General features: G+C 42.3%; 1 protein-coding gene across 1 annotated transcript in view; it reads left to right on the forward strand.

Moving 5' to 3' along the window:
- Window positions 1-2,848: 2,848 nt before the first annotated feature.
- Window positions 2,849-14,193, forward strand: part of loxhd1a (lipoxygenase homology PLAT domains 1a) — a 52,196-nt gene continuing 40,851 nt past the window's right edge. Inside the window, exons 1-3 of the mRNA XM_090234025.1 lie at window positions 2,849-3,621; window positions 7,623-7,737; window positions 9,982-10,062. Of these exons, the coding sequence (XP_090090151.1) occupies window positions 2,859-3,621; window positions 7,623-7,737; window positions 9,982-10,062 (959 nt within the window). The 5' untranslated portion in view covers window positions 2,849-2,858. The remainder of the gene's footprint in view (window positions 3,622-7,622; window positions 7,738-9,981; window positions 10,063-14,193) is intronic.

Raw genomic sequence — 14,193 nt, forward strand, 5'->3', positions numbered from 1 at the left:
ATGTGGGGAAATAGGCATGGGGAAAAGTTCATTGGCTTCTTAAAGGATTCCAAGTGAGGCATTCTGAATGGTAGATTATCACCACAAAATGATACATTTCACATCAATATCAACAAAGGGAAAACTAGTCGTCGACTGTTCTGTAACATCCCACAACTGTCTGAATACATGTGTGGGGTTGAATGTGATTACCTCAACAGAGCTTGTGGAAAGTAAAGGTCCTGAGTGTATTGGCCTGACTGGAGACTGTAGTAGACTGCCTCTTCATTCATTGTTGTTTCTGAAATTCATGGTGGGAAACTGTACTGGGGAGGAAGGTGGTGTAAGCTTATCTAAGTCAAATGCAAATCAGACCAAAAGTCCTAGAAGCCTACCTGACTGTTTTCTGTCATCTTAAAGTGCTGCACTGTTCTTAAGGACCTTATTGATAACCTGGAAGCTTGCCAGAAAACCCAATATAATATTGATCAGTGGTATGGTCGGTTCTGTCATGTACTACATGGGGCAATGGAAAAGTGTTTAATTGTTAAATCAATATCATCAGTGGTGGAAAAAGTACCCAATTGTCATACTTGAATAAAAGTAAAGAGCTACAGCAACTGCAGTGTTTTATAAGTCCATGTGGGCTGGGCATCCTGAAGATGACCAACACTATAATAATAAAACAAATCAATCAGTCAATCATGTAGCTATTTTTAGATATGCTCTGCGGTTAACTGCTGAGACGAGACCTGACTATCTGCAGTCATTTGTGGATTGGGTATCATCAGACAGTTGATTACAGAGATATGAAGATTATTATGCCAGATCTCTTTCCCTCCTCTCCAATCCCCTTCCTTAATCTCCTTCCCCCCTGACCGCCTCCTGTCTAGATGATCCGGTATCTGGTAGCAGCAATAAGCCTAATGAAGCGGTTTGGCTCATGCACAGGTGCAGATATGTATACGAAAGGTTATGGAGTGTGCCACATGTGCACATGAACTTGATTCCGAAATAATACATCGTCTGAGGTTACTGTTTTCTTAAAAACTTCTCAACCCTCAACAGGAAGTTGTGCCGACCTTTTCATTTGTTTTAGCATTCATAGAATGCAGGATATCAAAGTACAATGCAGTACTACTTGAGATTGGATTTTTATCCAGGATTAGATCAAGTGTTACTTTGCCTGTAGCTTTGTGTAAGTGGTTAACCTGTCTTATCGTCTGTCGTCTATTTGAATCCTTTGTCCATGTGAATTAAACATGGGTCTGTGTGATTAAAACATGTTTTATTCAACTGCATTTAAAAGAGTAGGAGAAACGGCTTAAGAGATGTCCTGCATTTCCTGATTAAACAAGCAAAGTGAAACCACAACAATGCACAGTATTTAACCTACACCAAACTCTAGTAAGTAGTGCTACAGTAGATGATAGTTTGTAAATCACAAGCTAAATACCTTGTTCTTGCAGGCAGTGGTCAGAGGTGAGGCTGGGTTGACCTGACTCCTTCTAAACAGCAGAGGTCATTATGGATGGAGCTTTACTGGTGATTTGTATTAGGCGTTATAAACTGGGTGGTTCGAGCCCTGAATGCTGATTGGCTGACAGCCGTGTTACATCAGACCGTATACCACAGGTATATTTTTTTACTGCTCTAATTACGTTAGTAACCAGTTTATAATATAAATAAGGCACATCGGGGGTTTGTGTTGTATTGTACATAAGAACAGCATATATTGGCCATATACCACACCCCCTCAGGCCTTATTTTTTTAACTAGGCAAGTCAGTTAAGAACAAATTCTTATTTTCAATGACAGCCTAGGTTAACTGCCTGTTCAGGGGCAGAACGACAGATTTGTACCTTGTCAGCTTGGGGATACGAACTTGCAACCTTTCGGTTACTAGTCCAACTCTCTAACCACTAGGCTACCCGGCCGCCCCTTATTGCTCATTTATAGAACTTTTCATCATAATGCATCATACAGCTTGGTCATAATACTTTATGAATGTAGTTCTAGATGTTTATGAACAACTCATAAGGCCTTACTAATGAGCTTATAATAAAGTGTTACGGAAAACACTAAATGGTGTTGATTCGCATGAAATGCTGTTTTCTCTGGTCAAAAAACATCTGAACTTATTTTTTTGTTTTACTTTATGGTTAATGGTTGTCAGATATTAAATATTTGCTACAACTAAATTCTCTAACCAGCTCTCTGAGGTGCAAAGTGGATCCATCGCACCAGCCATAAGATAATCATTGTTTGGACATTCGTCTTACAGCTGGACTTTTAGTTTGACTGTAGACTAGCTGCAGGTAAGCGCTCCATGCATAGGACTAATATGAGTTCAATACACTTAGGCCTTGTATGTTCAGTCATGTCCTGCAGTTGTTCATGATAATGCATTATGTGTGTCCAGGTGGTGGAGAGGGGTGTGTGTTGTGTTTGTGCTTGTAGGTGTGTGAGTGTACGTGTGCTTGAGTGTGCACATAGGTAAAAGCTAGACGCCCCCGGCCCGTAAAGCGATCCTGACACTATGAATAATGGAGAACACAGCGCGGGGCAGAGAGGATAAGTTCTCTCGGCAAGGCTCCTTTTTCACAGGGCTTTCTCCTGTGGGTCACGTGAAGCCAGTAATTTTTCATGAGCAGAGCGTGTTGGAGGCCCTGCCCCAGGAGGAGCGCTCCTAGCCAGACAGAGCTCCGTGCGGCCCCAGCATCCTCCTCCCGCAAACCCACACACCAGCCAGTCCAGTCCAGTGTACCCAGGGGCCACTGCGCGGCCTGCCGCCACGGGTCAAATGAATTGTCTTACACCTCCAGAAACTCAAGGAAGCTCTTACGAAACTGAAGGCCAGGGAAGCGGATGAATAAAATATGCCCTCAAGAGAGAAAAAAACTGCAGGAACGGAGGAAACTGAAGAGGTGGTTTGCGACGTGGAGGAAAAGGAGCCAAAACCGAAAGGGAAGAGCAAGTCTGACGCCAGCGGAGACACCAAGCCAGACGGAGCGAAGAAGAGGAAGAAACACAAGAGCCCAGAGGAGTCTGACGAGGATCCAGAGAAAGAGAGGAAGAATAAAGGGGAACGCCACGATAAGGTGAAAGAGAAAAAAGAAAAGAAGAAAAAGAAAGCAGAAGATGATGCAGAGAAGAGGGAGGGGGATGAAGTGATTGAAAATGAGGAAGAGGGAGATGACGAGCAGAACAACAATGACACCATCGAAACCAAACCCAAGAAGAAGAAATCCGAAGAAGAGGACATGACTGAGGGAGAACTTAAGGAGGAAAAGAAGAAGAAAAAGAAGTCGTCTTCTGAGGGAGACCAACAGGGAGAGGAGGAGATGGGGTCCAAAGGCAGGAAGTCCACAGATGGAGGGAAGAAGAAGAAGAAAGCTCAGGATGAGGAGCCCCTCTTGGAAGATCAGGAGGGAGAAGAAGAAGACTCCAAGAAGAAAAAGAAGAAGAAGCAGAAGAAGGGATCGGCCGACAGTGATGAGGACAAGAAAGACAAGAAAGGGAAGAAAGGGAAGAAGCCCAAGGCCAAGCAGGTGGATTACGCTGAGATCTACTACAATGAGCTGATGACCTACCAAACGGACTCCTCCGATGGCTATGAGGAAGAGTACCACAAAAAGAAAGGTAGGACCATGGGACGGCTCCCAGCTAGGGCATGACAGTACCTCTACATAGTTCAGCTGTAAGTCTGGGTACTCCAGTTCTAAGCAGTGCTGTATTCTGAAGTGGCACTGAGTTCTATTTCTACAGCCAAGCTGGACTCTACTGTGTTGTTGTAGAGCCTGTCTGGGGACCCCTCTGTGATTGTCCCTGGATGAAAGCTCAGTGTGTTCCACATGAATGAAGCCCCACAGAGACTGAGAGGCCGACAGCTGCTTGGAGTCAGGCTGGGGCCAGGGCCTAGGGCCAGGGCCTAGGGCCAGGGTTGGGAGGAAAGGTTGGGGTAGAGCTGAGAGCAACGCTGGGTGCCAGGGGCAAGGACTGAGACCACACACACACACACACACACACACACACACACACACACACACACACACACACACACACACACACACACACACACACAATAAGCTGGGCCTTACTGAAAGAGCTATAGCAAGCCTTTAAATAGCTCACTAAAGACCATTTTCCATTTAAAATAATAATGTTAATGGTAGGTTTCATCTTTACATTGCACTGCTAGTAAAAGCAGTTGACACAAAGGCAGATCTATATTTAGTCTGCTCTGTGACTGTGATGGAGATGCAGTTTGGGTTAGTGGTGTCTCATCACTTAAGGCCTAAGGAGGATAGGTGTCTGTCTTCTCAGTTACCTGGCTTTGATAAAGTGAGGCTTGGCTGAAGGCTTGGCCTGCTAACCTAGGCTCCAGAAGGATAACTCTCTATCTTCTACACATATCAGCTCAGGTTCATCAGGTCATACCATTATCACATCTCTTTTTATAATCATTTATCAGGTCTTTCTCTGAGATCAGGTTTAATCATCTCTCTTTATCAGGTCTTTCTCTGAGATCAGGTTTAATCATCTCTCTTTATCAGGTCTCTCTGAGATCAGGTTTTATCATCTCTCTTTATCAGGTCTCTCTGAGATCAGGTTTTATCATCTCTCTTTATCAGGTCTCTCTGAGATCAGGTTTTATCATCTCTCTTTATCAGGTCTTTCTCTGTGATCAGGTTTTATCATCGCTCTTTATCAGGTCTCTCCGAGATCAGGTTTTATCATCTCTCTCTCTTTCTCTCTCTCTCTCTCTCTCTCTCTCTGTCTCTCTCTCTCTCTCTCTCTCTCTCTCTCTCTCTCTCTCTCTCTCTCTCCCTCTCTCTCTCGTAATGTTTTCTTGGGTGTCTTTATAATTAACTGCTCCTAATTTTCACTGTTAGGGTTGAGGCTATCAGTGCAATGCTGGGGTCATCTGAATGTTTCCAGAGGAATACCACACAAGGTTCCATTTTGTATAATTTATGAGGCTGTACAATCAATGTTTACCCAATGTCATACAGTATTTACCAGGGACTTCTACTTACAGGCCCTGGTATTTACCCTTGATTTTTTTCTCAATTGCTAAAACACTAAACCCCATTGGCTGAACAAAGTTCTCAGTTGCCTGGACTCATTTACCTAATTATGCAGTCTGTTGTCGATACCTTAAACCATTTCACATGGTAAAACACAATTTGCAGATCTCACTTAGACTTTTCAGCAAAACTCTAAACACATTCTCATTCTCAAAACTCATTCTGCACTCCAATGCACATGTCATCCATACTGGTAAACACAAGTGGCAACAATCAAATACAAATAGAGAACATATGTCATTGATTGAACACAACCACTCAAAATTGATTTAACCTGTTTCAAATGATGCGACACAACCAATATAAGCCAGTTCAGAGAGCAAACAGGTTGTTGAAGGTGGGAAGGAGAAAGTCTGAGAATGGATACTGTAGTACAGTGCATTGTAGGCTGTATACTGTATAATGGATTAATTGTATGGCCCTGAACATTGTGCTTTCCATTTATTAACAGTACTGACTGCTCAATAGATTTTGACTGGTTGCAGGTTCATATTAACAAAGAACAAGAATTACAGTATCACAGAGACAAAGGACAAGTTTGTGAGATGCAGGGTACAGTACTGTAAAAATAGAGGTACAAGGAGGAGGAAGAACAAAAAACAAAATTGCAAAGAGCAAAGCAGAGTAGTAATTTCTGATCAATTTTGAGCTACTATGATAGAACATGTTTTCGTTCATCAAAAGACAATGACGGAAAAATATGAATATTTTTTTGGATTAAAAATGTACTTCTCCCTGAGAATTGTATGTTTTGAACAATGTGTTTTCTATTTTTCGGTGTATTGTTTACTGACTGCTTGAGAGTGTATATCATTTTGATCACTTTGTTTATAAACTGTTTTGAGGTGAATGTTTCATTTTGCAAGAGGAGTCAGAGGTTATGTAAATAGTGCTTGAAGATGAGGTTTTGTGTTTAATGTTTTCAGGAAATGGAGCAAGGTTTCAGAAATTGTGATTTAGCAATTGAGAAAAACTGTAACCATGATCTGCATGTTACCTAATGCTATTGACTGGCCAGGGGGTTTTACCCAAACGCCCTGGTTACATTATTCTATAGCCCAAGCTCTATCCTATTACTACCATGTGCAAAAAGGTGCTATCTAGAATCTTAAAGGTTTTTTTGGCTGTTTCCATAGGAGAACCCTTTGAAGAACGCTATTTGGTTCCATGTAGAACCCTTTCCACAGAGGGTTCTACCTGGAACCCAGAAGGGTTTTTATCTGGAACTAAAAAGGGTTCTACCTGGAGACAAAAAGGGTTCTTCAAGGCGGAAAGCCAAAGCTTTTTCTAAGTGTACTTTACCTTCAGTTCTCAGTGGTATAGAAAACGCCTAATGAAGCCTGATGAAGCCTGATGAAGCCTGATGAAGGAAGAAGACATAATATAACAAAGGAAATCATTCGGGAACCTATAACAATCCAGGTTCATATTGTTTGTATAAAAACCAGACTCAAGGAATTATAGAATGCCCTTCCACTGACTTACAGCTTTAGCAGTAGAACAAACACATCTACACATGCTTTAGTCACAGACATAAACACAGAGAGACGGGTGTGGTGGGTTCCAAACAAACACATCTACACATGCTTTAGTCACAGACATAAACACAGAGAGACGGGTGTGGTGGGTTCCAAACAAACACATCTACACATGCTTTAGTCACAGACATAAACACAGAGAGACGGGTGTGGTGGGTTCCAAACAAACACATCTACACATGCTTTAGTCACAGACATAAACACAGAGAGACGGGTGTGGTGGGTTCCAAACAAACACATCTACACATGCTTTAGTCACAGACATAAACCCAGAGAGACGGGTGTGGTGGGTTCCAAACAAACACAGTCACACGATACTGAGGAGTGTTCATCTACCTTCCTCCCTTTCTGTTTGGAGGCTGTCAGTTAATCAGACAGACAGAGTGAGAGGGAAAGGGAAAGAAAGAAAGAGAGAGAGAGAGAGAGCGAGAGAGAGAGAGAGAGAGAGAGAGAGAGACACAAATCCAGCTCTGAAATGTGAGAGAGAAAGCCTTAGTAGGCTTGCAGCCAGGCATGGATTCTCCAACGGCAGATTATCTGCAGTGAGTTCCCTGGCAGGCCTCTATGGAAGGAAACATAATGCTACTAATTGCGCCATCGTAAAAGGCTATCAACATGTTTTCAGGTGACACATTGCCGGTTCTTATGATCTTACTTTTATCCTATTTGTTTATGAAGCCTGGTCAAACTTATGGAGAAATAGATTGGACAGGGTTCAGGCCCAATGTTCAGCTGACGCTGTAAAGCGAGGTCATGCCCACAAGCAGAAGGACAACATTTTTAATCTGCGTTTCAGCAGGGCTTCTGAATAGATTGTTGTGTTGTGGGCTCAACTAATGTATCAAATCAACTAATGAAATTATGCCTCACCTCTCTCTCTCTCTCTCTCTCTCTCTCTCTCTCTCTCTCTCTCTCTCTCTCTCTCTCTCTCTCTCTCTCTCTCTCTCTCTCTCTCTCTCTCTCTCTCTCTCTCTCTCTCTCTCTCTCTCTCTCTCTCTCTCTCTCTGTCTCTCAGTGTATGAGGTGGTGACTGTCACAGGTGATGTGAGAGGGGCAGGCACAGACGCCAATGTGTTTGTCACTCTTTTTGGAGACTTTGGCATCACTCCCAAAGTGCACCTGGCCAGCAAGTGAGTTCTATGGTATTTTCTCCTAATGCATATGTCAGCTCTGCGGTAGTACTAAAAATAAATGCTGGAATACATCACTTACTATAATGAACTACTGACTCACAGAGGGTCAGGGTTATAAAAGGACACGCTCCCAATCATGTTCCATATTATCTTATAAACGTAATCCTGAACTCAAAATGCTCTGTCAATATGTTTCAATCTTTAGTATTTATTTATTGCTAGCATTGAATTATATACACTGTGAATCATTGACAAGGTATACGTTTTCATCCTAATTCATGAATGTACAATTTGGATGTTGTGAATGGGATGTACAATGTGGAATTTTACTATTTGTGCAGAAAAAAAAATAATTTTCTATGCCAACTGTTACTCTTTAACCTTTAACCTTTGCATTTCTCTCTGATTCTTCAGCACAGAAAAGAGGTATTTTTATCGGTCTACCTAAGGATGATTATTACAGTAGGATTACCTGTGTTGTGTTGCATTGTGGGTATGAGGCTGTATAAGAGTGCAGTCCTGTAACTTTAACCACATGAGCCTCACATGAGCTGACTTAGTGATGCTGCTCTGACCTCAACTATCAAATCAATACATTTATCAAACCACAAAAAAAGCTACTGATCATTTTAAGAACTGGCCTTATCACGTTTGCCAGATGGTCATAGAAATGATGTAACTGATGGATACGATCCATTATGAGAGGAAGCAAAGCTTGTAATGCGTTTGATAGAGGCCTGGCTAAAGTACGGGATGCACTCCGTACACATAATGGACACACAAAGTATCTGGAGTAAGGAAGAACTACGTGACATGGCCGGTCTTCTTTTCATTTAGAGCAAATGAAAGAAGACCACGATGTCATTTCCAGACGACACACTAATCCGTGTTGTAATATGAGGACCCATAGTACAGGGACTGTTATCATGCAAGTCGCAGGCTCTCCTTATCACTACACACCCATGGATACGCAGATAGATTTACACGTATACAGTATCCTGTACCCAGGCCTCATCTATAGTACAGTTGACTACACCTTGTCACTCACACCTGGAAGTCCTGTCATTCTCCCCCATCACATTAGACACATTGACTCAATATGTCACAGAATATACAGATGAACATACAAAGACCCTGTATATATACAAATGTATGTGCATATAGTATGTATGCAGTCTGCTGTGTATATTCATGTTTTCTAGGTCCATGTGTCAATGTGTAATTCATTACAAATAGCTGTGACATATAGCTTTATTGTTATTACCAACATTACAACTGAGGAGTACAGTTTCACCTTACTCAGATATAGCCCATGTCCTGTATGTTCTACCTGTATTATGGAATGATCAATGAACATTTGCATCATGATACAGGTAAGTGGAAGCTCTGCTTTTCAACAGGTCTGCAAGATTGGAACAATCAAGGCAGAGCGAAATGCAACATTTTGGAATTCCGATGGAACTGTGCAGATATAACTGTTCAAGTGACATGAATTCCAAAGTTTGCATTGGGGTTGATTTGTTTTGTCAATGTCAGTTTGAATTTCTTTTGCAGGTACATTTTAGACACAGTGTTGGACAGTCATTTAGTCCTTTCACGCATTTTGCCCATTATTTAGGGAGTGCAGGCCTGGCATTATCACATAGAGTTGAATATTCACCATCATTGTGGGCAGGGGAGCATTAAGAGAAATGTGGGTCCAATGACAATGCCAGGTCTATTCTCTATTGTCGGAGGGTATCGTATCTGATTCACCACGGATGGCAGAGAAGGACCTGCCGCAGAGACACCAGCTATCTGTCACTGTCAGAGGTAGAGGAGTGGGTAGAGGAGTGCCAAAACCCCAGACTGTCTCTGGGCAGGTGTCCGATTCTACCACCCTGTGACAGAGACAATAGTAGGCTGGCCTATGCACTTTTGATTTGACGCTGAATAGGATTGTCTTTCAGGTAACACTTTATTTGATGGTTCATATGACATGAATATGACATAAGACCTATCATGAGGTGTCATGTACATTCAAGACCACTCATGTCAAAGAAAGTGTTACCAATATTTAGAGGGGGCAACAGAATACTGGGATTCTGCCACCCTTACCAGCCTGGCAGGAGATCCTCATTGTGCCTCACACTAAGTGGTCTAATCTGTCAACAGCTGCAATTGACAAGATCTATCTTTATCCCTATTTATCTTGTAGGCTGTCTCTCTCTTTTGCTCATGCTATCTTTTTTCACATTACAGAAGCCGAACGGCATTTGAGAAAAATAAGACGGACGTGTTCCGGATTAAAACACACAATGTTGGGCCCTTGAAGAAGCTGAGGTACAGCATGGCTTATGGTGATGGCATCATGGTGACTGAAACCACTAGTTTAACTTATAGTACACTACATTAACAGCATACTGTCCTGTAGTCGCCGACTGAGTTTATAATGCCTGTGGGGGATTTCCTCAGAATGATCACTGAGCGTGAAGCACCATCTGTTCACTGGGGGTTGTGATAATGATGGTGCTAGAGATGGGATCTGGGTCACATCCCAGTCTTAAAAAGTGAGGAGACATAGATTGTCTGAGTGACTGCAATGCCCTGGGTGTTGGTAGTAGCCTAGAGCTATATCTTTATAGGAATAAAAAAAAATAAAACATCGGAAAATCTGAAGTGCAAAATCTCGACCAGAGATGGGCAACTTTTATGGGGGTGGGGGCCACATAAAAAACTGAACTCATCACGAGGGGCCGCAGTGGCTTGTGGGTCTGCGTATCCACATCCACCCCCCCTATTTTAGTGGCCATCTCGCCGGTCCCCTCACTAGTTGCCCATCCCTGCTCTAGACCATCTTCATTATCCATTTCAATGTGTTCTGAAACTTTCCAAGGCTAATTGTCAATTAACCACTACCTAAATTAATAGGCCTACAATTTCTCATAACATAGGATATTTCATCTGTAAGATGCCACTTTGGGCAAAATTTTATCTCTGCAAAACTGAACTTAACTATGCAAAAAAAAGGCCTACTCACAATGTCGTAGCAGGACTGGTCAGTGTAGTGGTGAGTATACCTCTCCAGGTATTTCCCAAACGGCCCGCATGGCGAAGGAAAGGCACCTTGTGTGAAAAATGTTTTCCTAAGTTTTAAATGTGTTTTCTATAGATTTGTCAGGTTTTCACTCTCAAAATCACACTTTTTTATAGAAAAACTACAAAAATGTGATGTTTTAAGTCCCCAATACTGCTTAAACCACATCAGAAGACCATTTTTGAAGTCTGGGAAAAATCTTCATGATGTCGTTCTGCCAGGTAGGCCTACTTTTAATTGGGAAAGTTTTTTGGGAAAGCATTCAGAAATGTTCAAAGAGCGCATGAGGACTGAAATGCACATGACAAAGATTCAACCAAGACTTCGGACCAAACTTTTTAGATACCTGGTTTGCGTAACCATTGTTGCCTTAGATAGAATTTACTGGCAGATATCTACCCTACCAGCTACCAATGTCTTTCTTCTGTGAGCTGCTCCATATTTTGCGAAAACTAGACTATGTGTGCGGCGAGTATGTGAATACATGACACATACTTTGCGTTTGTGTATGCTACTTTGTGCATGATTATTCTCTATTGTACTACATGCAAACACTATACATACAAAGTATGTGGGCACCCCTTCAAATTAATTCAGCCACACCCATTGATGACAGGTGTATAAAATCAAGCACACAGCCAAGCAATCTCCATAGACAAACATTGGCCGTAGAATGGCCTTACTGAAGACCTTCAATGTGGCACCGTCATAGGATGCAACCTTTCCAACAAGTCAGTTCGTCAAATTTCCCTGCACCGGTCAACTGTAAGTGCTATTATAGTGAAGTGGAAACATCTAGAAGCAACAACGGCTCAGCTGCGAAGTGGTAGGCCACACAAGCTCACAGAACAGGACTGCCGAGTGCTAAAGTGTGTAAACATCGTCTGTCTTCGGTTGCAAAACGAAAGAGTTCCAAACAGACTATGGAAGCAAGGTCCATGACCGAGCAGCACCACACAAGCCTAAGATCACCATGTGTAATGCCAAGCGTCGGCTGAAGTGCTGTAAAGCTTACCGCCAGTGGACTCTGGAGCAGTGGAAACACTTCTCTGGATGATGAATCACGCTTCACCATCTGGCAATCCGACAGACGAATCTGGATTTGGCGGATGCTAGGAGAACGCTACCTGCCCGAATGCATAGTGCCAACTGTAAAGTTTGGTGGAAAAGCAATAATGGTCTGTGGCTGTTTTCATGGTTTGGGCTAGGACCCTTAGTTACAGAGAAGGGTAATCTTAACACTGTAGCATTCAATGACATTCTCAATGATTCTGTGCTTCCAACTTTGTGGCAACAGTTTGGGAAAGGCCCTTTCCTGTTTCATCATGACAATTCCCCCGTGCACAAAGTGATGTCCATATAGAAATGGTTTGTCGAGATCGGTGTGGAAGAACTTGACGGCTAGCACGGAGCCCTGAGCTCAACTCCATCAAACACCTTTGGGATGAATTGGAAGGCGACTGTGAGCCAGGCCAAATCGCCCAACATCAGTGCCCGACCTCACTAACGCTCTTGTGGCTGAATGGAAGCAAGTCCCCGCAGAAATGTTCCAACATCTAGTGGAAAACCTTCCCAGAAGAGTGGAGGCTGTTATGGAAGCAAAGGGGGGATGAACTCCATATCAATGTCCATGATTTTGGAATGAGATGTTCGACAAGCAGGTGTCCAGTGTAATTGATACAGTGTACGCCTACACCTCCACTCAGGGTGAGACTACCACATTTCGGGGTCCCCGCATTTGGCGAGAGGGGGTCAGCTAACTTCCGGCATTTGTACACATTCTGCAATGGTGCAAAGAGAAACATTTGCAGTTTTATAATGCTATCCTAGACATTCTGTCATGAGGCTAAGAGAAAATGATGCTGTTTTAAATCAAATTGTAAACTTTTTGCCATGGGGCAGGGATTTTTTGGATTGTTTTATAGATCATCTCATGTTGATCTACATTTGAAGTCAGAAGTTTACATACACTTAGGTTGGAGACATTAAAACTTGTTTTTCAACCACTCCACATATTTCTTGTTAACAAACTATGGTTGTGGCAAGTCGGTTAGGCCACCTACTTTGTTCATGACACAAGTCATTTTTCCAACAATTGTTTACAGACAGATTATTTCACTGAAAGTTCACTGTATCACAATTCCAGTGGGTCAGAAGTTTACATACACTAAGTTGACTGTGTCTTTAAACAGCTTGGAAAATGCCTCCGCTCAGGAAGGAGACGCGTTCTGTCTCCTAGAGATGAATGTACTTTGGTGAGAAAAGTGCAAATCAATCCATGAACAACAGCAACGGACCTTGTGAAGATGTTGTAGGAAACAGGTACAAAAGTATCTATATCCACAGTAAAACAAGTTCTATATCGACATAACCTGAAAGGCTGCTCAGCAAGGAAGAAGCCACTACTCCAAAACCAACATAAAAACACCAGACTACAGTTTGCAACTGCACATGGGGACAAAGATCATACTTTTTGGAGAAATGTTCTCTGGTCTGATGAAACAAAAATAGAACTGTTTGGCCATAATGACCATCGTTATGACCATCGTGGGAGGAAAAAGGGGGAGGCTTTCAAGCCGAAGAACACCATCCCAACATCGAAGCACGGTGGTGGCAGCATCATGTTGTGGGGGTGCTTTGCTGCAGCAGGGACAGGTGCACTTCACAAAATAGATAGCATCATGAGGGAAGAAAAGTATGTGGATATATTGAAGCAACATCCCAAGACATCAGTCAGGAAGTTAAAGGTTGGTCGCAAATGGGTCTTCCAAATGGACAATGACCCCAAGCATACTCCCAAAGTTGTGGCAAAATGTCTTAAGGACATCAAAGTCAAGTTATTGGAGTGGTCATCACAAAGCCCTGACCTCAATCCCATATAAAATTTGTGAGCAGAACTGAAAAAGTGTGTGCGAGCAAGGAAGCCTACAAGCCTTACTCAGTTACACCAGCTGTCAGGAGGAATTGGTCAAAATTCACCCAATTTATCGTGGGAAGCTTATGGAAGGCTACCCGAAACGTTTGACCCAAGTTAAACAATTTAAAGGCAATGCTAGCAAATACTAATTGAGTGTATGTAAACTTCTGACCCACTGGGAATGTGATGAAAGAAATGAAAGCTGAAATAAATCAATCTCTGCTATTATTCTGACATTTCACATTCTTAAAATAAAGTGGTGATCCTAACTGACCTAAGACAGGGACTTTTTACTAGGATTAAATGTCAGGAATTGTGAAAAACTGAGTTTAAATGTATTTGGCTAAGGTGTATGTAAACTTCCAACTTCAACTGTATAAGCTATTTTCCTGATATTCTACACATTTTACTATCATACCACTGGACTACGTTGATACTAATGACTTGGGATTAAGAAGTG

The sequence above is a fragment of the Oncorhynchus mykiss genome, chromosome 5 (genome assembly GCF_057628025.1).
Source record: "Oncorhynchus mykiss isolate SJ-2025 chromosome 5, ASM5762802v1, whole genome shotgun sequence".
Taxonomy (NCBI): Eukaryota; Metazoa; Chordata; class Actinopteri; order Salmoniformes; family Salmonidae; genus Oncorhynchus; species Oncorhynchus mykiss.